This window comes from Sus scrofa, chromosome 1 (genome assembly GCF_000003025.6).
Source record: "Sus scrofa isolate TJ Tabasco breed Duroc chromosome 1, Sscrofa11.1, whole genome shotgun sequence".
Taxonomy (NCBI): domain Eukaryota; kingdom Metazoa; phylum Chordata; class Mammalia; order Artiodactyla; family Suidae; genus Sus; species Sus scrofa.
This window is the reverse complement of record NC_010443.5, coordinates 271,075,376-271,100,048: the sequence shown is the minus strand read 5'-3', so window position 1 is coordinate 271,100,048 and position 24,673 is coordinate 271,075,376. Positions and strand designations below refer to the sequence as shown.

At 54.3% G+C, this 24,673-nt stretch overlaps 1 protein-coding gene across 1 annotated transcript; it reads right to left on the bottom strand.

Moving 5' to 3' along the window:
• On the bottom strand, nt 65–24,673 carry AIF1L (allograft inflammatory factor 1 like). Its single transcript, XM_003353688.4, is given in 7 exon segments — nt 65–214; nt 217–263; nt 5,733–5,895; nt 9,289–9,330; nt 12,216–12,282; nt 24,262–24,323; nt 24,541–24,673. Coding segments are annotated over 7 exon segments (450 nt in total). The 5' UTR covers nt 24,572–24,673; the 3' UTR covers nt 65–176.

Below are 24,673 nucleotides of genomic sequence, written 5' to 3'. Positions count from 1 at the left end.
AGATGATTTGTGCTTTACAAAGAGATCACTGATTCTGTTGATGAAAAAACAAGCCAACAAAGGCACAACGACCAAACACAACACACAAGACACATCGGAATGAGCCGAGAAGGGCGGCGAGGTCAGAGGGGAGGAAGAGGAGAGGGGAGGGCGGGGCAGGTCCAGGCGGGGCGTCCTCAGGGCAGGCTGGCAATGTCTCTCTCTGGAGGGGGCCAACTGGCTTGGGGCTGCTCTCGTTGGCTTTTCCTTCAAACATCATGACTCTGGTTTGGAGATGGAAAAAAAACAAAAAACAAAAAGCAGAATTAGGACTCCTTCCTTGTCCAGAAAAAGACCCTCCTGGCCCTAGCATCTCGCCCTCGCATCCACTCTCTAGCGAGATTTTCCCAAAAGCCCGGGGTGACAGCTCCGTGAGAGAGGCTGCTTGTCCCATTTTACAGAGGAGAACACTGAGGCGCTAAGGAGCAACGTGACTCCTCAGAGTCGAGGCAGGACGAGACCCCAGACTTCTGACTTCTGCTCATGCTCCTTGCCCAGGCCACGCTGCCTGGAGGAGGCAGACCTAGGCTAGGCCATGGTTCTGCTCAAAACTCCTTCGGATCTTCAAAAACCTCCCACTGCTCTGAGAGTGAAGCCTGGCGAGCGGAGGATGGGAGCTCAAAGGGTGGGCTCTGGGGGCAAACTGCCTGGATTTGAATCCCAGCCCTACTCCTTCCTTTGGGGACCCAAGCAAGACACTCGAGTCCACCGATGCTCAGCATTTCCAGCTGAAAGCGGGGATGATGAAAGCACTGACATCCTGGAGCTGTGCCAGGCGACAGTGCAGCCACTCCCTGGGTGGGCTCTTCTTAGCTGTGAATCCCATCCGAAGTGGGACAGCCCACCAGGGGCTCACCTGTGGGCTCCAGATCTGCACATCCAGCTCCCTCCTCAACCTCTCCCCCTGGATGTCTAGGGGCACTTCCCATTCAACACAGCAAAACCTGGGCTCGACTCCCACCTTCCCCGCTGCTCTTTGCTCAAAGCCAACAGCAGCGTTCCTCGGTGAACTCAGAAGCCAGACCAGCAGACTCCTTTTCCTTTAAACCTCACATCTGAGCGTTTGAGCAATCCTTCCAGCTCTACCTCCCAAATCACTCCCGGTTCCAACAGCTCCTGCCCACCTCCGCTGCAGCCTCATTTCGTTCTTCTTTTATTTTTTATTTTTATTTTTATTTTTTTTTATTTGCGGCCCCTGCAGCACATGGAAGTTCCAAGGCCAGGGATAGAACCTGCACCACAGCAGAGACCCAAGCTGCTACAGTGACAACACCAGATCCTTAACCCACTGTACCACAGGGGAACAGCCTGATTTTTTTTTTTTTTTTTTTTTTTTTTTTTGGTTTCTTGGGGTTTTTAAAATTTTTTTTCTCCTTTTTCAGGGCTGTGCCTACAGCATATGGAAGGTCCTGGGCTAGGGATCAAATCACAACTGCAGCTGCCAGTCTACACCACAGCCACAGCAACATGGGATCCAAGCCATGTCTGTGATCTACACCACAGCTCACGGAAACGCCAGATCCCCAACCCACCAAAGGAAGCCAGGAATCGAACTCACATCCTCATGCATACTATCGGATTTGTTTCTGCTTTGCCACAGGGGGAACTCCTCTCCACCTCGTTTCTTATTTGCACAAGTGCCCAAGCCTCCTACTACTGGCCTACCTGCTATCACTCTTGCCCTCACCACAGTCGGAGGGGCCTTTTAAAAGTCAGCTCCTAGCTTAGAGTACTCCAATGCCACCCTTACACATTAGTACAAAATGCTATAGTAGGAGTTCCCGTCGTGGCTCAGCGGTTAACGAATCCGACCAGGAACCATGAGGTTGCAGGTTCGATCCCTAGCCTTGCTCAGTGGGTTAAGGATCCGGCATTGCCGTGAGCTGTGGTGTAGGTTGCAGATGCAGCTCGGATCCCGAGTTGCTGTGGCCCTGGTGTGGGCTGGCGGCTACAGCTCCAATTAGACCCGTAGCCTGGGAACCTCCATAAGCTGTGGGAGTGGCCCTAGAAATGGCAAAAAAAAAAAAAAAAAAAAAAAAATGCTATAGCAACCTTGGACTGCAAGCCCCACATCACCTGGCCCCTGCCCATCTCTGCAGACTCATCCTTTGTACCCTGAACTCCAGGCACACTGGCCTCTGTGCTATTCTTTGAGCACAAAAGCACAATTCTGCCACAGGACCTTTGCACTTGCCACTTCCTCTGCCTGGAATGCTCTCCCCTGGACTTCACATGGCTCATCTCTTCACATCTCCCTTACTCAGGGCTCTGGTCAAATGTCACTGTCACAATGAGATCCCCCTGCCCGCTATCCCACCACTCTCTGCTCCTCTTGCCCACCTGATTTTTCTTTGTACCATACATACTATTGAAATCTTGTGTTTTGGAATTTTGTTTTGTTTCATTTTGTTTTTTGCTTTTTAGGGCCTCGCCCACGGCATATGGAGGTTCCCAGGCTAGGGATCTAATTGGAGCTACAGCCACCAGATTACACCACAGCCACAGCCATGCCAGATCCTTAATCCACTGAGCGAGGCCAGGGATCGAACCTACAACCTCAAGGTTCCTAGTCAGATTCATTTCCGCTGTGCCACAATGGGAACTCCTGTTTTGTTTTGCTTTTGTCTGTCTCCTTCCATTAGAATGTAAACAATTCAGAGTTCCCTGGTGGCCTGGCGGGTAAGGAGTCAGTGTTGTCACTGCTGGGGTTCTGTTTGTTTCTTTGGCCACACCTACAGCATATGGAACTTCCTAGACCAGGGATTGAATCCAAGCCACAGCTGTGACCTATGCCACAGCTGCAGCAACACCGGCTCCTTAACTCATTGCACCCGACCAGGGATAAAACCTGAACCTCAGCAGTGACCCAAGCCTGCTGCAAAAGACAATGCCTACAACAACAACAAAAAAAAAAAGACAAAAGACAAAAAAAAAAAAAAAAAAAGGAGTTCCCGTCGTGGCGCAGTGGTTAACGAATCCGACTAGGAACCATGAGGTTGCGGGTTCGGTCCCTGCCCTTGCTCAGTGGGTTACCCATCCGGCGTTGCCGTGAGCTGTGGCGTAGGTTGCAGACGCGGCTCGGATCCTGCGTTGTTGTGGCTCTGGTGTAGGCCGGTGGCTACAGCTCCGATTCAACCCCTAGCCTGGGAACCTCCATATGCCGCGGGAGCGGACCAAGAAATAGCAACAACAACAACAACAACAACAACAAAAAAAAAAAGACAAAAGACAAAAAAATAAAAGACAATGCCAGATCCTTAAACCACTGCACCACAGTAGGAACTCCTGTGGTGTGGGTTTGATCCTGGCCCAGGAACATCCATATCCCCAAGACACAGCCAAAAAGAAAAAGAATGTAAACAATACACGTGTCCCCAGCACCAAGCCTAAGTGGTGCTTATTCTCATAGGGGGTGCTCAATAAATAATTTGCTGAATTAATGAATGATAAATCTAAGGAGTCAACACACAGGCTAGTGCTCAATACCCAGGAAATGTCCACTAAATCTTAGGTGTCATGTGAATAGCATTGTCACTCTCATTGCTACCAACCCGGCCTCTCAGGTGCAGCGTGATCTGACCTGGATGGTTTTGCCACCGCCCCTCCTGCCCCCTCCCACGACACACTAAATTCTCCGACCAGCCCGAACTGCAGGCTCCCAAGCAGATCGCCCAGCTTCAGCCGTTGTAAAATGAGACAGGCGTATTTTACATGTGTACCTTTGAAAAAGTTAGTCTTACACACCACTGCATATAAAATAGATAAACAACAAGGATTTACTGTAAGGCACGGGGAACTATATTCAATATCTTCTTATAACCTATAATGGAAAAGAATCTGAAAAAAATATATGTATAACTGAATTGCTTTGCTGTATACCTGAAACTAACACGATATTGTAAATCAACTACACTTCAATTTTAGAAAAAAGTTCAAAAATTAAAAAAAAAAGAGGAGTTCTCATTGTGGCGCAGCAGAAACGAACTCAGTATCCATGAGGATGCAGGTTCAATTCCTGGCCTCGTTCAGTGAAGCATTGCCATGAACTGTGGTGCAGGCCGGCAGCTGCAGCTCTGATGCAACCCCTAGCCTGGGACCTTCCATATGCCGCAGGTGCAGCCCTGAAAAAGGAAAAAAAAAAGTTGATCTTGTTTCATGAAAGCCGAGTGAGTGTCGGTGACAGCGTGAACAAATACTGTGAGACTCTCCAAGGAATGTCTCTGCTGCTCTCTAGCACAGAAATACCCATGAGATGTGATTTGGGGCCGCCGCATACCAGGTGGTTGCCATCAGCCAGGTACTGGGCTAGACCCTTCATATGCGTTATCTCATTAACCCTCAGGACAACATGCAGGGTATTTATGATTCTCTCTATCTTACAGGTGAAGGAACGGAGGCTCAGGGGCTGAAAGCAGTTTGCCCAAGTCATTTCAGTAATAAGAAATAGCATCAGGAGGAGTTCCCGTCGTGGCGCAGTGGTTAACGAATCCGACTAGGAACCATGAGGTTGGGGGTTCGGTCCCTGCCCTTGCTCAGTGGGTTAAGGATCCGGCGTTGCCGTGAGCTGTGGTGTAGGTTGCAGACGCGGCTCGGATCCCGCGTTGCTGTGGCTCTGGCGTAGGCCGGTGGCTACAGCTCCGATTCAACCCCTAGCCTGGGAACCTCCATATGCCACGGAAGCGGCCCAAGAGATAGCAACAACAACAACAACAACAAAAAAGACAAAAAGACAAAAAAAAAAAAAAAAGAAATAGCATCAGGACTTGGACGCCACCTCCTTTTTTCTATGTATTTTTTGGCCAGGCCCGAGGCATACACAAGTTCCCGGGCCAGGGATCAAACCTATGCCAGAGCAGCAACCCGAGCCACAGCAGTGACAACACTAAGTCCTTAACTGTTAGGCCACCGGGAAACTCCATGCTACCTCCCTTTAGAACCGGTTTTTGTTGTTGTTTTGTCTTTTTGCCATTTCTTGGGCTGCTCCCGCAGCATATGGAGGTTCCCAGGCTAGGGGTCAAATTGGAGCTGTAGCCACCAGCCTACGCCAGAGCCACAGCAACACAGGAGCCGAGCTGCGTCTGCGACCTACACCACAGCTCACGGCAATGCCGGATCCTTAACCCACTGAGCAAGGCCAGGGATCGAACCCGCCACCTCATGGTTCCTGGTCGGATTCGTTAACCCCTGAGCCACAATGGGAACTCCTATTGTTGTTTTTTTAGGCTGCACCCAAGGCTTATGGAAGTTCCCAGACCAGGGATGGAATCCGAGCCAGAGCTGCAACCTACATGCAGCTGCCTCAAAGCCAGATCCTTAACCCACTGCACCAGGCCAGGGATCAGACCAGCACCTCCACACAAACAAGCCAGATCCTTAACCCACTATGCCGAAGCAGAAACTCTAAGCCGGTTTTTGACTTGAGGCGGAAACAGAGGCTCAGAACGTTTCATTGGTGCCTTTACCGTCACTGTCACCGACACGGATGCCACTTCCCCAGTGCTGAGTCTACCACGTTCTGCTACAGCCTAATCTCTCCTGCGAGTTAACGTGACCATTGGCCAGCTAAGAAAATCGAGTGAGCGAAATTAAGAATCATGCCCAGCTGGCCACACAGTGAATTACCTCCTGGCAGGGGCCTCTTCACACACAATGACTTGGCTCTAGAGGCCCCGGGGGAGGCGGGGGGTACTCACAGCTTGAGGACAGCGGACCGTTTTCCCAGCATCATGTTCACAAAGTCTCTGTAGGAGATGGTGTCGCTGCCCCCACCGGTCACCTCCGAGATCATCTTCTTCATCTCCAGGTGGGTCTTGGGGACCCCGAGCTTCTCCATCATCCTCTTTAAAGACATCAGGTCTGCCGGAGGCAAAGCAGCTCTGTTGAGTGCAGACGGGCTGCTGGGCCCCCTGGGAAGCTGGCCACGCTCCCCTCCAGCACCCCATGCCCAGAAGAAGCCCGGCAGGAGAGCCCCTCCCCGGAGGCTTCGGTCAGTGGCCCTTCTCCTCCGGGGAGAATGAGCCCGCCCCCCCCGCCTCTCTTCAGAGGCAGGATGGACCAGTGGTTAGGGATGTGGGCTTCTTTCTTTTCTTTTTTTTTTTTTTTTTTTTTCTTTTTTGCCTTTTCTAGGGCTGCTTCTGCAGCATATGGAGTGTTCCCAGGCTAGGGGTCGAATCGGAGCTGTAGCCACCAGCCAGAGCCACAGCAACACAGGATCTGAGCCGCGTCTGCAACCTACACCACAGCTCACGGCAACGCTGGATCCTTAACCCACTGAGCAAGGCCAGGGATTGAACCCGCCACCTCATGGTTCCTAGTCGGATTCATTAACAACTGCGCCACGACAGGAACGCCCAGGGATGTGGGCTTCTGAAGTCAGACAGACTTGGGGTGGAAGCCAGCTCTGCTATTCTTGGCTGTGGGACCTGGGGCAAACTACTTAACCTCTCTGAACCCCTACTCCCATCAGTGATAAGATAGGTCAGTGGGATCACTTAAAATGAGGATGGGGGAGTTCCCGTCGTGGCTCAGCGGTAATGAATCTGACTAGTATTCATGAGGATGTGGGTTCAATCCCTGGCCTCACTCAGTGGGTTAGGGATCTGGCGTTGCCATGAGCTGTGGCTTGGATCCTACGTTGCTGTGGCTGTGGTGTAGGCTGGCAGCTGCAGCTCCAATTTGACCCCTAGCCTGGGAACTTCCACACGCTGCAAGTGCAGCCCTAAAAAGCAAAGGAAAAAAAAAAAGAGAGAGAGAGAGGATGGGGCTTCCCACTGTGGCACAATGGGATCAGCAGTCTTGGGAGTGCTGGGACACCAGTTCAATCCCCAGCATGGCACAGTGGATTGAGGATCTGGCATTGCTGAAGCTGCGGCTTAGGTCTCAACTGTGGCTCAGATCTGATCCCTGGCCTGGGAACATCAATAAATAAATAAAAATACAAAATAAAATGAGGATGGACCAGAAGCACCTGGCACACAACAAGTGCCCAGTAACTCAGCCTTGCTTTTGCCCATGGCTTCAGCTACCCCAAAAGCCATGGCCCAGTGAGGTGGGATCAGGGATCGGCCTGACCCAGGCATCGGAAGTTGCTCTCCTAGGCGCCCAGTGCCAGCGTCTCCCCACCTGCCACCCCCACCCCGCAGTCCTGGGCTCCACCTCCCTGTAAGGGAGAAGGTGCCAAAAATACCCCGAGGAGCAGGAAAACCAACAAAAGAGCAAAATTCAAGGAAAACCAGGGAGGCACCAAAGTCACTCTACTGCTACCTCTGACCTCTGGGCTCCCAAGATCTGAGGCAATTTCCTTCAGATTGTTCCATGAACAATGGGCTGGAGTGGGGGTGGGGCAGAGGGCCAAGTTTAGGGCCAGGGGAGTGGTGGGCCAGCTCACCCGAGAGGCTGGGCGGGCAGGACTGGTGCCAGATGCCTAGGTGCCAAGATGTCCAGGACATTTCAAAGAAAGCTGGGCAGCCCTCTACAGGAAGAAGCGAAAGGTCTCCCCCTCACCACTGGCCAGACTCTAAACTGGCAAGACCTTTCTGGAAGGCGATTTGGCAAGATGCTTCAAAAGCTTTTGACCCAGAATGTCTAATTGCTGATTTACTCTAAACAAATAATCATAGGAGTTCCCGTTGTGGCTCAGTGGTTAACGAATCCGACTAGGAACCATGAGGTGGCGGGTTCAATCCCTGGTCTGGCTCAGTGGGTTAAGGATCCGGCATTGCCGTGAGCTGTGGTGTAGGTTGCAGATGCAGCTCGGATCCCGTGTTGCTGTGGCTCTGGCGTAGGCTGGTGGCTACAGCTCCGATTCGACCCCTAGCCTGGGAACCTCCATGTGCTGTGGGAGTGGCCCTAGACAAGGCAAAAAGACAAAAAAAAAAAAACCACAAATAATCAGCAAAATGAGGACAACGATTCATATACAAAGCCGTTTGTCACAGGATTATCAATCACAGTTAGAACCGGACACGGTCTCCATGGACGAGACTAAGACATTCTCGTCCGTCCTCACAATGGAATATTATGTAGCCATTAATTCTATTTCAAAAAAGTTAATCATATGTCAAAATACTAACAAGACAGTATTTTTTTTTAAAGTAGGTTCTAAAACGGCGTTTGTGATTAGAACGCAGACTAGAAGGACAGAAACCAAAATGTTTTCTCGAAGTTATTTCTGGAAGGCGGGATTGTGGGGAGATGTATCCCTGTCTTTGTGCTTTGTTGTATTTTCCAAGACGTTTTAGGGTGTTAATGTATTCGTTTGATAACCCCCAATTTTTTTTTCTAAAGAAAAAAAAGGATGCAAACATTCAAAAAGCAGAAAAACAAGAGAAGACAGAGGAAGGAGAGAAATGCTAGAGGGAGAACCTACTAGGAACTGCAGGCTGCGCTCTGGACCCTGACCTGCCACTTAATGAACACATGCCCCAAACAAGTCATTTCTCTTTCCTGGGCCTCGGTTTCCTCATCTGTCCAATGGGAACAAGTGAACCAGCCTTGACCATGTCATAGCATTACTGGTAAAAATCAAGGCATGGGTTTTTGGGGGGTTTGTTTGTTTGTTTGTTTGCCTTTTAGGGCTACACCTGCAGCATATGGAGCTTCCCAGGCTAGGGACTGAGTTAGAGCTGCGGCTGCCAGCCTACGTCACAGCCACAGCAACGCTGGATCCTTAACCCACTGAGCGAGGCCAGGGATTGAACCCACATCCTCATGGATACTAGTTGGGTTTGTTACCGCTGAGCCACAACGGGAACTCCAGGGCACGGTCTTGCACATACGTGGCACAGAGCAGGCATTTGTCACTCTCAGTGCCTGGACGGCAGGACACAATAAAGGTCTGTTGGAGGAGAGAACCAATGTCCATGGAAGTCACTTGTCACCTGCGGGACAGTGTTCAAATGGAAGGACAGGCTTGGGGACAAAGGAAACACCGGCCCCCTGGGCCAGCCCGGCAGCAGCCTGAGCATCTCAGCCCTGGGCTGTTGAGTCCTGGGAGCACCTGGGACAGGAGGCTGGGGTGTGGGCAGGGGGTGGGGGGAGGGAAGCATCAGGAAGACTTGGGGGGCAGGGGATCCAGGGTAGAGGGCAGATGGGCTCAAGGTCACCTTGGTAAAGCTCCAGTGGGGGTCTGTCACACTTATGAGAAGCCCCCATGCCCCTCACCCATACAGGTGGGTCCACAAGGCTCGGTGGACACTCACCCCCCAACCCCCCCCCCAACCCCCCCAGCACACTCGAGGCCTCACTCACCGATCTCGCCCTCATTGTTCAGGTCAAACTCCATGTACTTCTCTGGAAATCACAGAGCAAACACCGGCATTAGCTCTGAGGCAGGGTCCCCATGACTCTCCTGTGACACCCGCCTGTGTCCTCAGGAAGCCCACGCCTCCCTCACCCTGGGGGAGTTTTGACACAGGTCCTGTCATTTCAGCCATTGCCTCATCCCACTCGAGACCCTCACCCAAAGGGTCTGACCCTCTGCCGAGGGCAGCTGCTTCCTCCCAAGTCCCTACCAGTACGGGCTGGCTGTGTCTGAATCGGCTGCGAAGTGACTAGAATCAATGCCTGGCCCTGGAGATACCGCTCTGGGGGTTTGGGAAGGGGGGGGTTGGGAAGCTGGCGGGGGAGGGGGTTGGGGGCAGTAATTGGTGTGTGTTCAGAGTATCTCGGGTGATTCTGATGGGCAGCCCAGTGTGGGAACCCCTAATTTAAGAAGTTCCTAGAGGAGTTCCCGTCGTGGCTCAGTGGTTAAGGAACCCGACTACTATCCATGAGGATGCAGGTTCGATCCCTGGCCTTGCTCAGTGGGTGAAGGATCCAGCGTTCCTGTGAGCTGTGGTGTAGGTGTCACAGACACGGCTCAGATCCTGTGTTGCTGTGATAGTGGCTAGGCCAGCAGCTATAGTTCCGATTCGACCCCTAGCTTGGGAACCTCCATATGCTGTGAGTGTGGCCCTAAAAAGAAAAGAAAAGAAAAAAAAGATGACCCTGGAGCTCTGAACCTTTTCGGGAGTCATGGGCACCACTGAGAATCTGAGGCTCTTTCAGGAGAAACGTTCACGGACCAGCCCTTGACCGCAATGGCACACACAGGGCCCCGGGGGACACAGACCCACCCTGCAAACTTCACACACAGACTCTAAGCTAAACCTCCCTGGTCCCGGGGGTCCAGGGGACCTCCCACAGCGAGAAATGAGCAAGACACAGAGCAGTGACAGGCAGGACCCGCAAGTCATGTGGCCTTGGGCCGGTCACCCGTGCCACGGGCGAGTGGGCCCCTCAGGGTCTATTCTGCGCGGAGCAGCCATCGTGAGAAAGCTGAGGTCCTCCCCGAGACCCCTGAGGCTCCTTCACAAGCCTCTGCGCCTCCCACCATCCCCTCCACTCCCTCCTCGGTCGTGCTGCTCCTGGCCTGTCCCCCTGCTCCTGCTGCAGCCTTGCCCCCTCCGCCTGAAGTGTTCCCCCAGCCTTTCTCACTGGACCCCGTCACCCCCACAAAGCACCTACTACCATCTGACCGGCTTCCTACTTCCTTGCTCCCTGCACCGCCCTCCCCCATGAAGACAAGGGCTCCTTTGGACAGCGGCCACCCCGAGTGTTCCCTGACGTGTCCCCAGGCCCCAAAGGGCCCAGTGCCTCATAAGATCAAATGAGTGGATGACTTGAAACCTGGGCGGTGCCTTCACTTCCAAGGTAACGTCCTGTGGTCCCAGGATGGACCCAATCCTACATCCCAAAGAAGACATTAGACCCCTGAGACCTCTGTCCCCTCTCAGAGCCCCCGCTGAAGAGTGACCCTGTTGGTATCCAGCAGGAAGGGAATGGACTGGCCGCTCCTCCTTTGCACAGGGAAGGGGAGGGGCAGAGGGATCAGGCAGGGGACAGGTGTGGGGTGGGGGGTGTCTTCATTTCTCCTTCCTGCCTTCTTTCCTTCCTCTCTTTTGTAAAAAGCACTGTTGTGTAACAGTTAAGAGCAGGGGCTTCGGAGAGTTCCCATCGTGGCTCAACGGTTAATGAATCTGACTAGCATCCATGAGGGCGCAGGTTCGATCCCTGGCCTTGCTCAGTGGGTTAAGGATCCAGTGTTGCCGTGAGCTGTGGTGTAGGTTGCAGACATGGCTCTGATCCAGTGTTGCTGTGGCTGTAGTGTAGGCTGGGAGCTACACCTCTGACTGGACTCCTGGCCTGGGAACCTCCATATGCTGCAGGTGCAGCTTTAAAAACCAAAAAAAAAAAAAAAAAAAAAAAAAAAAAAAAAAAAAAAGCAGGGGCTTTGGAGTGAGATCAACATGGATTCAAGCCCCACCTCGGCCATAAGTGAGCTGTGTGACCCCAGGCAGATGACCTGCCCTCTCTGAGCCTGAGTTGCTTCATCTGTAAGCTAATTGCACCATCTCCCTCCCAGCTTGATTGGGATCTTGCAGGGAGATCGCAGCTGACCACAAGGTCAGCGCTCAGCAAATGCTGAGCCACGGGTGTCCTGTCTAAGGGGAGTTAAGCTGTAAGTGGTCCGAAGAGCACCAGCAGGTTCTTGGCCCTGGAACAGGCAGGATGCCCATGCTGCCAAGACCCTGGTGGGGATGCGCGGCTCGGAGGATGTTCCTGTGGTCCCCAGTGTGCCCGGGCTCCTGCACCCCGAGTGCATTCCCCCGGCAGGAAAGGTGGGTCTGTCCCGCTCCTTATGTGCACAGGAACTCTGCTTTTGAGCCGCTGGCTGGGAACCAAGTGCCAGGGCCCGGAACAGAGGGACCTTTATGCCGCCCCCTCCCCGCGGGCTCCCGGGCCCTGTTTTCTTTTCATCCCGTGCTGCCGGGATTCAATGGGCAGAAACTCTGCCCCCTGCCCCACTGTGGCGACACAAACGTCCATTCTCTGCAGGGGCCCCCGAGACGCTCCACGGTGGAGGGGGAGAGGCAACGGCTGCTACAAAGAGCCGATTGTGTGCTGGGGCCCCGGGAGCCAGCAGGGCCCGGGCAGCGGTGGGCAGGAGCCAACCTGAGCCCTGCCGGGCAGCCGGAGGGGATCGAGGGGCAGGGGCAGGCCAGGGCCTGCAGGCGAGGGCTGAGGGGCCTGCGCCCCCTGACTGGTACAGCCAGGAAGAGAGATGCTCTGGATGAAAGAGGGGTGCCGCTGGCCCTGTGGGAGGGGCTGAGGCACATCCGGCTCTCCTAGCTCACCTTTGAAGGCCGCGAGCTTTTCCGGCAGGTTCTCTTCATCACTGTACTTCTGGTCACAGAGAAACTCCTACAGGGGAGAGAGGACGGCGCTGAGCAAGGAGTCAGCAGGCAGACCTCACCTGTACACAGGGCCACCTCTCCTCGCCCGCCAGGTGGCCGGGCAGGGCACAAGGCTACGGTGTTGGTCCTGGCCTCCTGTCAACCGGCAGAGGCAGACCTGCAGAGCCCACCCTGTGGGTGGGAAGTTTGCTCAGCAGCTCAGGGTGGGGCCAGAGGTTCTGCTCTGGAAGATGGAATATCTTCAGGCTGATTTATGGGCACAGGGATCTGGGCTCCCCCCCGCCCAGGGCACCCCAGCTCCAGGATCCATGAAGCCATGAGCCCTAAAGACAGCCGCTTGGTTCCAGCATTAACCTCTTAGGTATGTGACTCTGAGCAAATGGATTCCTCTTTGAAATTTTTTTTTTTTTTTTTTTTTTTTTGCCTCGCCCAAGGCATGTGGAAATTCCTGGGCCAGGGATCAAACCCAAGCCACAGCAGTGACCAGAGCCAAGGCAGTGACAATGCCAGGTCCTTAACCACTAGGCCACCTGGGAACTCCTCTTTGAATCTCTATTCCTTTATCTGCCAAATGGGTATAATGATCATAGCTTCTTCCAGAGTTTGTATGAGAAGCTAAGGAGAGTATATGTATGAGTCTTGGCAGCTCAATAAACAGCAGGGGTCACAGTTTCTCTCTGGCCAGAAAATCACTGCACATATGAGAGGTCACCTGTCCTCTCACCTGGGTCCTCACCTGTAGGACAGGGTCCACCCTCCCCTTAGAGGGACTCGAGTCCAGGTTGGGATGGGAGAGCAGCCCCTTAATGAAGCACTTTCCCACGTGACCCAACCTGATCTTTCAGGGGGCCCAAGAGGTAGCAACTGTTATTACTCCCATTTTACAGATCAAGAAACTGGGAGTTCCCGTCGTGGCGCAGTGGTTAACGAATCCGACTAGGAACCATGAGGTCGCGGGTTCGGTCCCTGCCCTTGCTCAGTGGGTTAACGATCTGGCGTTGCCGTGAGCTGTGGTGTAGGTTGCAGACGCGGCTCGGATCCCGCGTTGCTGTGGCTCTGGTGTAGGCCGGTGGCTACAGCTTCGATTCAACCCCTAGCCTGGGAACCTCCATATGCCGCGGAAGCGGCCCAAGAGATAGCAACAACAACAAAAGACAAAAAAAAAAAAAAAAAAAAAAAAAAGAAACTGAGGTTCACAGAGCCAGAACTTCCACACAGCTCTGACTGACTTAGAGCCTGCATCTTTAACCCTGACACCTAAAAATGGGCAGATAGGACTTCCCGTTATGGCTCAGTGGGTTAAGAACCCGACACAGTGTCCGTCAGGATGGGGGTTCAATCCCTGGCCTTGCTCAGTGGGTTAAGGATCAGTGGGCAAGCTGTGGCTCGGATTCGACCCCTAGCCTGGGAACTGCCACATGCCGCAGGTGTGGCCTTAAAAAAAAAAAAGATGGGCATTTGCAAGGACTCATCTGGCTCTAAAACAAAAAAGCTAGGAGTCCCATTGTGGCTCAGTGGTTAACGAATCTGACTAGGAACCATGAGGTTGCAGGTTCGATCCCTGGCCTTGATCAGTGGGTTAAGGATCTGGCGTTGCCGTGAGCTGTGGTGTAGATTGCAGATTCGGCTCGGATCCCGAGTTGCTGTGGCCCTGGTGTAGGCCGGCAGCTACAGCTCTGATTCGACCCCTAGCCTGGGAACCTCCAGGCAAAAAAAAAACCCCTAACAATTAGTAAGCACCTGCTAAGCCAGGTGTAGTGGCAGGTATTTTACCTGCCTTGTTCTCATCCTTTTTTTTTTTTTTTTTTTTTTTTCTCTTTCTTTCTTTCTTTTTAGGGCCGTACCCATGGCATATAGAAGTTCCCAGGCTAGGGGTTGAATCAGAGCTGTAGCTGCCGAGCCTACACCACAGCCACAGCAACACGGGATCCAAGCCGCATCTGTGATCTACACCACAGCTCATGGCAACGCTGGATCCCTGACGCACTGAGCCAGGCCAGGGATCGAACCCACATCCTCATGGATACCATTCGGATTTGTTTCTGCTGCACCACACGGGAACTCCCTTGTTGCTAAACTTCAGGTGGCCTTAGGACCTACATTCGGAAGAAGGAGCAGAGGGTGTGTTCCCGTCCCGGCACCAGATTCTGCACATCCTCTCACCCCACCCCGGATCTTGTTTTCCAGCTGGACGTGGCCATGACGCCTCCATTCCTTCGGCAATTTTTGAGGGACCACAGAGTACACTGCGCTGTTCTAGGCATCAAGGAAGCAGTGAGACCAAGGCGAGTAAGACGAGGTCCTTATTCTAAAATTACAGGAAGTCCCTGTTTACAAGGACATTAGAAGTCCTCTCAGGGCGCAGCAGGTTAAGGATCCAGGCTTGTCACCGCAGGGGTTCCGGTTGTTGCTACGGATTAGGTTCAATCCCTGGCCCAGGAACTTCCACATGCCAAAAAAACAGGTAAATAAATAAAATGAAATGATGTTAAATGTTACCTAGGTTTAACTAACACCCAGTCTGGAGGCCTCTGCTTCTCCTCCCTAATCCATCTCTTTTCCTTCCCAGAGATTGTAATCCTTACGCTGACCTTGGGGTTTCTGCCATTCTCTTGAATGTTTTCGCTATTATAACCATGCCAACTCCTGTTATAAAAAGGAGGAGTTCCCATCACGGCTCAGTGGTTAACGAATCCGACTAGGAACCATGAGGTTGTGGGTTCGAGTCCTGGCCTTGCTCAGTGGGTTAAGGAACTGGCGTTGCTGTGAGCTGTGGGGTAGGTTGCAGATGAGGCTGGGACCTTGAGTTGCTGTGGCTGTGGCACAGGCTGGCAGCTGCAGCTCTGATTTGACCCCTAGCCTGGGAACTTCCATATGCCACAGGTTCAGCCCTAAAAAACCAAAAAAAAAAAAAAAAAAAAGTCTTACAAATTAATTCTGAGGGGCTTAAAATGTTTTCTAATTCCAAATTTTGGGAGTTCCCGTCGTGGCGCAGTGGTTAACGAATCCGACTAGGAACCATGAGGTTGCGGGTTCGGTCCCTGCCCTTGCTCAGTGGGTTAACGACCCGGCGTTGCCGTGAGCTGTGGTGTAGGTTGCAGACGCGGCTCGGATCTGGCATTGCTGTGGCTCTGGCATAGGCCGGTGGGTACAGCTCCAATTCAGCCCCTAGCCTGGGAACCTCCATATGCAGCGGGAGCGGCCCAAGAAATAGCAACAACAACAACAACAAAATTAAAAATAAATAAATAATTCCAAATTTTGGAACACTCCATGTAAATAAGTGTTTGTAATTCAATGCATGATCTCTTTCTTTCTTTCTTTTTTTTCTTTTTTTCCTTTTTTGCTTTTTAGGGAGCAAAAGGCAATGAGGATTTTAGGAGCTACGGCTCTAATAATATGCCACAAGCGCAGCCTTAAAAAAGACTTTAAATAATGCCCATTGACTGGTGCCATGAGTTCAATATCAGGAAAGGATGTTTTTAAAAGTAGGAGGCTCACCATCTCAGAATTAAGTGGAATCCATTCAGCCTACATCCAGCTTCCCACATTGTCCTATGCTCCCTTCACTTTACCATGTTAGGAACTGGAAAACCTTTCTAGGGAGGCAGAAGAGCACAGGCAAAGCCCAACATCTGGGAACTTCTGGGCAGAAACCTGGAAGCCGTCCTAACGCCCCTGCCTAGAAATCCTGCACGGGAACCTGTCTGTAATTATACACTGACCACCTCTAGGGATCCGGGCAGATAGGGTTCAAGGGTAGGACGGCTCCCTGGTCTTGGAGGCAAAGCAGACACAGACAAACACAGATAAGAGCTCAGCCTGGATGGGTAGAGAGCTTAATAACCACACCCCTCCGTGGACCTGACCTTGGGCCAGGCACTGATCACCATCTAACACGCTATTTCACGTGTGTCCCCCGGCTCCCCACCCCTCGCCCCTGGGGAGGGTGCCTCAGCAACACTGGCCTCCCTTCTCTGCCCCTCCCATGCCAGACATACTCTCAACTTGGGACTGTGGCTCCAGCTGTGTCCCCACCTGGGGCGCACATATCTGCATGTCCCGTCCTTCAAGTCTTTACTCAACTGTCACCCTCCCAGCGAGGCCACTCTGTCCACTCTGCCCACCGGAGTCCCTGCCTCCACTTTCAATCCACCTTAAAATAACACCTTATATTTCAAGCGGTGAGCCATTTCCTAACACAATCGATGATGTAACTGCTAATTATTATTATTATTTTGACCACGCCTGTGGCCAGGGATCAAATCCACACGGCAGCCTGTAATTGCTTATTGAGGGTGTTGTCCATTACCGGTCTCCCCCTGGTAGGTTCCACGTAGTAGGTACTCAATAAATATTTGCTCGGAGCTCCTGTCGCGACACAGCGGAAATGAATCCAACTAGGAACCATGAGGTTTCGGGTTCGATCCCTGGCTTCGCTTGAGTGGATTAAGGATCCAGCATTGTCGTGAGCTGGGGGGTAGGTCACAGACACAGGCTCGGGTCCTGCGTTGCTGTGGCTGTGGTGTAGGTGGGCAGCTACAGCTCTGATTAGACCCCGAGCCTGGGAACCTCCATATGCCGCGGGTGCAACCCTAAAAAGCAAAAAAAAAAAAAAAAGGTCAATGAATTGAGACTCAGGATAAACAACTGACTCATCAAGGCAGCACAGCTAGCAAGTGGCCGAGCTGGGGTTAAACTCCATGGCACAGGCTGCTGGAGTTCCCTCTGTGCACACAGCCAGGAGTAGGAGTGACCCAAGGAAGTGGGTTTTGGAAGGATGCTGGGAGGATGCAGGTCCTTGGTCACAGGTTCTAGGAGGATGTGTTTACTGTCTCTGCCCCATGAATGCCTAGCACCCAGAAGTGCTCAGCATCTAGTAGGTGCTCGATAAACATTGAGTAAACAGAGAAGACTGCCACTCAGCCCCCGTCGCTTTCTCCACTCTTCCCCTGACATGGAAAGGCAGCTTTGCAAAGGCATCTGTGTATGCGTGTGACCGAGGCTGGAGAGGACTCAGCTTGGAATCGCATTTTTCCTTAGAGCCAAAAGTGACAAATGCTTGAGCCACAGAGTGACCAGGGGTGGGAGAAGCAGCTGACCAGCTCATGCGTGGGTCGCCAGCCCTTGCTGACTCCAGGCTTGGGGCAGCTGGGTGGACCACACCTTTGGCAGCCGGGTGGCAGGAACAGGAGCTCCCTTCTCAGCTGCCAGCTCCCAACCCACCTCCGAGCTTTGGATTCTCGGTTCCTGCTCCTGCTCGAGCACAGCCCACAGCTTCTTCCCTCCGGGCGTCCATCCCCCATATCCTTGCCCAGCCACGCCCACTGCAGCACAGCCACGCCCACTGGGCAGGTACCTTGTCTGTCCAGGCTCCAGTACTCAAGGCTGCCCTAAATGTGCACCCCCAGGCAGAGGGGATGGAGCTAGAGGTCACGCCAGATGTTTGGAAGAAAAAACAAAAGAAGAGGGCAAGCTGGAGCCAGAATGCGGAGGTTTGAACACACCGAGGGCTGTGCAAAAATGACCTCATCTGTCTGTGTCTCAGTTTCCGCATCTGTAGGAAGGATCAAAACATCTACCTCATAGGCCTGTCCTGAGAATTATACCATGTAAGTAAGTATGCGTGTAAAGTGCTAAATGCAGGGCCTGGCACGCAGTAAATGTTAAATAAATGTTAGCTATTTATTACTATTATTGTCTAATGTTTACATATGTCCGATCCACTTATAACCCCCAGAGCTCATCCTTCAGATGCCATTGACTATTGAACAGATTAGGAAGGAAAGCCCTTCCCCCAGTTTCCTGATTCCTCTTTCCCCTTTCTGGGGATCCCCATTTGACAGATGGGACAACCGAGGCCCAGACAGGTGGCTCAACTTCCTGAAGAGCGCAGCATTTTAACAATTCAAGGCCTAGCTCCCTTCACCATCCCAGCTCCCTCCCTGCCCACAAACAAGGCCCGGCCACAGGTTTCTGGGCAAAGAAAGTCAATACTGGGAGTTATCTTTCTTCTTGGGCAGCTGCAGAGGGTTATTCCAGAAGCCTGGGAACCACTCTCTAGCCCCCTAAGGGGGTGGGGTGTGCATGGATGGTTTACACTAGTCCCCCCACAACTCCAGCCCACTGTCCCCAAAGGCACATTTGTCGTGCTGTAGAAACTGCTGTCAGGGCCTCTGGCTATGAGCGATACGGGGACCCCTGGGCTCTGAGAGTGACAAGTGACGAGCAGAGGGGCAAGGCTAGAGGCTTTGGTGGCCTGGTCAGTTCCTGGCAAAGAGCCAGAAAAAGCAAGCAGGGAGGAGCCCAGGCTCAAAAACAGGAAGCTGTGAACCAGGCGGGTCACTCCTCAAGCCAGTGTCCCCAGGGCCAGGCCTGGGGTGGTGGCAGAGCTGTTATGACAGCCACCCAGTCTCAGAACCCAGAAGGGACACCTCAGAGCATCCAGCCTGTCCTCTTGGTTCAACAGCTGGGGAAACAGAGGCCCCAGAGGGCAAGGTTTTGAGAAAATCATCTTTCCTCCAAGTACAGGGCCCGAAGGCAGAGAGGGATGGGGCAGGAAGGTTGAGTTGGCCTGCCTGGGTTCAAATCCCAGCTCCAGCAACTACTTGCTCCGTGGCCCTGGACAACTTGCTTGACTCCTCTGGGCCTCTGTTTCCTCCTCTGTAAATTGGAAGCCTAATGACAGAACCTCCTCATTGGGTTGATATAAAGAGTCAATAAGCTAACTGCAGAAAGAATCTGGCTCCTGGGATGCTTCCCTAAGGGGTAGCAATTATCACCATGTGTTTGCATGGCCCAAACTCAAGCCACACTGAGCACAGGAAGGGTACAGAAGACCCAGCCACAGTTTTCTTTGTCCCTATTGTCCCCCGAAGTCCTCCTGGTGAGCCTGGACCCTCTGGTCCTTGGACACCTGGCCGAGCTGGCAGTGACGGGTCATCCACGGGGTCAGAAGGCGCCCATCTCAGCCCCAGAGGATGGTGGCTCCAGCTGTACCAGGTCACAGCCACGGCTGTCTCTCTGGGTCACCCACAACCTCCCATGCACATCAGAAGCCTCCTCTACCCCTCAGGAGCCCTGTCCAAGCACTCACACTCAGGAGAGGCTCTTTCGCAAACAAGCACAGGCTGGCAGCCCCAGCTGTGTCCTGGCCTCTGGATCCTCGCCACCAGCCCACTTTCCCCGGCCCCACCTCGGCTTAACTCTCTTTCTGGGATGGTACCTCTAGCACCTGCTCACGGATGCTTGCTCCTGGCCCTCCAGGCTCATCTTTAGGTATCAGCTGCAGCAGAATTTTGAAGCAGGCGGATATTACTATCTTGGAAGCCATCCAAGGTGCTGGTGGCTGAAGCCCTGGGCAAAAACCCCAAGGACAGGCAACACCGTGCCCGGCCCTGTGGCCTCTGATGCAACCCAGAGGCTCTTAAAGGGCCAGAACCAGGCCACAGACGCCCAGCCTCCGTGCCTGTGGTGTAGCAGGAGCCTGTAACGTGCACCCACGTGGACAACAGGCTCACATTCCCCACGGCAGCCCTGAGGCCTCATCCGGACACTGCGTCCTCCCCAGTAGATGGGGCAGCTGAAGAAAAACACCCACCGACTACACAAATGAAGCAGACTCTGCAGAAATTCCATCTCTAGCTTCCCGTGACATGGCCGCACCGAGGTCAAGACTGGCTGGCCCTGTGCGGACACTGGATCCTCGGGGGGCTCACGTGGCTGCTTATCACCATCTCCCTTATAATATATTAAGGAAGAGCAAGAGAGATGGGTGCCTGGCGATGCCAGCTGGGCACATTCACCTGGGCAGAGACAGGGCGGCACTGCCAGTACACAGGAAAAGAGACACACCTGAGAAGTGCCCGGGTCAGGTCTCAGGGGTCCCCCGCTTCTGGGGCAGGGACCGGGGACAAGTACCCTTCCCCCAGCTCTGGGCAAGGATACCCAGTCTGCTGCGCCCACGTCTTCCCAGCACAGATGGCACATGGGTTGTGAAATAAATAAGGCGCCAAAATGCGACAGGGAACGCTGAGTGCCCTTCATTCGACCCAGGAGGGCTGAGAGGGCGGGACAGTAGCCAGAGATCCTTATCCACATAAGCAAGAGAGGCCTGTGTCACAGAGAGGCCACGGCCACCTGGTGGGCAGGGGCCAGGGCAGGCTGTGGGCAGTGACTGGAGACAGAATCCCGGCTCTGCCACTTCCTGGCTGCGTGACTTCACCTGGCTGAGCCTCTGTTTCCTCATCTCTAAAATGGGAGGCCTCATAATCCCTGCGTCCTGGGGTGTTTACAGATTCTTGCTGCGTATCCGTGTACCGAGCATTCCACTGAGAGAAGTCAGTGCGACGAAGCATGTCAAGCGCTGAGCCCAGAGCAAAGGCACCACGCATGTCATTTTGCTCAAGACCCTGGCCTCTGGCCACTGCAAAAGCCACAGCGTCCCCATCCTCCAGGCTCCTGCTCCATCCCAAGGCTAAAGGCACTTTGAGAGGCGCCCACCCAGCCCCACTGCTTCCCACTGACCTTGTGGGAAGCCAGAGAGAATTTGTCCCATTGCCATATAAGGCTGGATCTGGCTGGCCCGGGGTCACCTGCCATGCCATCAGGGAGCAGGGAATGTCAGCTATGCAGGGGGAGTAGGAGGCCCGCGCTGGTCCTGCCTGCTCCAGTAGCGCAGAGAACGCATGCACACGCGCGCACACACAGCACAGAGGTGGGGTGGGTGCCCACAGAGGAGACCCAATCAAGCTCAGAGATTGGGTTCAAGTGTGGCTGTTTAAAGCCAGGCATTTACTCAGCCCCTTTGGTCTCGTTCCCTATAAAATCAGAACAGATGCTCGCGGGGTTGGAGTAAGTATCCAACAAGATACTGTCTGAAGCACGCCTGGCACACTGCTTGGCACATGCCAAGTGCTCAGAAAATGACAGCAACAACTAGAGTGAACCCCCAAAAAAGGGCATTTTCATACAGCTCTCCTGGGACCCCTAGGTCCACCCAAGTCTCCTATTTTGACTCCAGAATCCTTTATAATAACAATAGCCAAGGCGGAGCTCCCCTGCTGCCCCCTGGAAGCTGGCCCACCCCAGGGCAGGGAGAAAGGCCCCAGAGGAACTGTTGGCCCATAGAGGCCCCCAGAGCTCGAAGCCAGGCTGGGCTCTGCCCCAGGCAGCAGCCACAGCGGTGCCCAAACATATGCAGTGAGTCACTGAGCCGTGTCCTTTACGCCTTCCGGCTTCTGCTCAGCCCAGCCCCCAGAAGCCCCGCTCCAGTGAGGCAGTGATGCTGCACCCCAAGGGAGGCCATCCAGGCTGCCAGCATGGTCCCCTCTAGAAGCTGCCGACCCCAGAGAACTTCCGCTGTGGCCATGAGTGAAACTGACCCAGACTCTCAAACACAGTGACCCTCAGAGTCTGCAAGAAGCTTCGGTCTATTCACCTCCACTAATGTTGGTTGTTTGTTTTTTCTTTTTTGGCCACCCCAGGGCATATGGAGTTCCCAGGCCCGTGATCAGGTCTGAGCCACAGTTGCGACCCACGCCACAACTGTGGCAACGCTGGATCCTTAACCCACTGTGCCAGGCTGGGGATCGAACCTGTGTCCCAGGACTCCAGAGATGCCGCCCATCTGTGGCACCACAGCAGGAACTCCTACCTCCACTGATTGTTATAGGGACTTAGAGCAGAGCAGGGGACACTGCTCCCATTTCAGGCAGCAGAAGATAAGATTCTGCCTGACACAGGGGTCTGGTCCAAGCTGAGCAGCCAGCCCATCTCAAACCTTGGCCCTGGGTTTCCACCTTTAAGCTCCAAACAAATCAATGATAACAATCACGACAGCAGTCAGCGCTCCTGTACTTTTGCATAGATTATCTCTGCTGAAAAATCACAGCGAACCTACTATTATCTCAAGTGGCTCGCCCAAGGTCACAGAGCCAGTGAGCACCCCCTACGACTCTAGACTCCAGTGGGGCCACCTGTGCCGGGAAACAGCTCAAGCTTCCAGTTTGATCCTGGAGCCTCCTTCCTCCAGGAGCCCAGAGCTCGGGTCCCAGCAGCCCTAGAGCAGCCTGGGCTCACGCAGTCGAGCTCAGAGTAGCATCCAGGCAGGGAAAGGACGCTAGACCGGAAGCGCTGCCACTGGCTTCTGTGTGACCTTGGCCCACTGCTTGCCCTCTCTGAGCACTGGGGTCCTGAGGTGGTTAGACACAGCCCCTCTTGTTCCCCTTCCCCAGTCTCAGCATGGTCCAGACTGGTCCCTGAGAGCCACAGCCCCTCCCCTTTCTGGGTCAAAGCTGGCTTAGCACACCTCCCCACATAACCCTGCCCCCACCCCCCGAGGGCAGGGCTGGCATGGAAAGTCCCACACACTCTCCTTCCTTTGCTCTGTCCAACTAGTCACCTCTACCCCATCCCCAGCTGTCTCAGCTCAGGGTCCTCTGGCTGTGGGTGGATTCAACTGGCTTGGAACCTGGCCGGCTGAGCAGCCCAGGGGACTGTATGAGGTCAGGGTTCCAGGCTCCCGTCCAGAGGGCAAAAGCAGCCAAGACCAAGACTAGGCTGGCTGCAGAGTGAACTGGGAGGGAGCCCGGTAGCCTGGACCCCTGACAGTCCCAGCCAGACGTCCAGGCTCCCTTTCAGCTGTGCTCAAGATGGCACCACGAGGCAAGGTAAGGATGGCAAGGAAGGGGCCAGCGTTTATCACTCTGGGGTCCCCAGAGCCCTCTGGATTCCTATAGCCAGTGGAATGAAATCAGGCAAGCTGCCTGGTTCTAGGCAGTCCAAGAAAATCAAAGAGGGAATCAAGACTGCGAGCCCCCAGCAAGACTTAACACCACCACTGTACGCTGCAGCCCCTGGACCCGCCTCCATACAGCCTCTACCAGGACCCTGCTGCCCCTCACCAGCTGCCCACTTCCGGACTCTTGAGCTGGGCTCGGGTGCCCGGTATCCCGGGGAAGCCAGCAGGGGCAGTGTCCAGCCTTGTTTCAGTGGGCACGCCTCTGCAACCAGTTAGGAGGAATCTGGAGACATCCCCCTCAGGAAGGAATCCAGGGAGGTCTCCTCTCGTGCCAGGCGCTGGACCAAGTATACTACCTGGCCTCCCTCATGGAGCCCCTGCAGTGACCCAGCTAGGTGACCAGACTTCCTCGCCGGAGATCACAGAGCTGGTACATGATGGAGACCGGATCTGAGAAGAGGTCTTCTATACCTTGCTGCCTTTGAGTTTTGGCCAATCCAGGCAGACCCTGACACTGTTCCTTATCTTCTAGAATTTAAATAGTCTTCGCAAAGGTCTGTGAAGTCCCATTGTGTGTCTCACAACAGCGGGAAGGATTTCTTTATAGAAATTCACTAGGATCAGGATGAAAGGCACCCAGTCTCTAAGGCAACCTTTCCTAAAAGCTGAAGTGAGAAGGAGTTGGGGGGACTGGGGACTGGGGCAGGCAGGCAAGAGGCCACCACTTTCGGTGGTGGAGAGAGCCCTGGCAGATGAATCTGGGGGCCCAGGGTTCTAACAGCAGCCTGGACTTGCTGTGCCATCTCAGGCCAGGCACCTTGCCTCTCTGGGCTTCTCTTCTCTTCCTCGCTGGAAAACTGGGGACTCCCCAGAGACATCAGGGGTCCTTCCCAGGCCAAGTTCCTGCAGCTGGTCCCCGCGGGCTCCTGGGGAGTCCGGGGTGGGTGGGAGGGCGGGGCGGGCATCAGAGCTCCTGGAAGGGCCCTACCTCCCTGGTCTAAGCGTAACAACTTGCAACCCGAGACCGGAGGGTGATGGAGGGGGTGGAGGGGGACCTACCTGGAGGCACAGAGCTGGAGGGAGGAAATTGGGGGAAGCCCGGGGGGAAGAAGAGCGGCTGAGTTCGCCGCAGGCGAACGCAGACAGAGGTGGGACACGCCGGGCGCTGGGAGCTTTGGGGGCCCCTGGCAAGCTGCCCTGGGCGGCGGCGGAGTTGGAAAAGCGAAGGCGGCGGCGCGCGCTTACCCTGTTGATCTCGGCCAGCCTCCTCTCCTGCCGGGCTTTGAGCAAGCCGAACGCTTTCCCTCCTGGAGGAGACAAAGAGGCGGCCCGGGAAGCTGGGGTCTCCCCGGGCCGCGTGCGCTCGCCCGCGCCCGCTTCCGCGCGCCGCAGACCCCGCGGACCGCCCGGTGCGCACAGGTGGCGGGCGGGAGACGTCGGGGACCGGCCAGGGGGCGCGGGACGCCAGACGGGGGACGGGGCAGGGGCGCGGGACAGCGGGGGCGGGGGAACAGCGGTGCCTACCTTGGAACCTGTTGCTGAGCGCGACCGACATGGTGTGCACCGCGCTCCCGCCGGCTCGGGGCTTCGCGGCCGCGGCGAGGGACGAGGAGGAGGGACAGGCGCCTGGTCCGAGCTCCCGCGGCGTGTGGCGGCG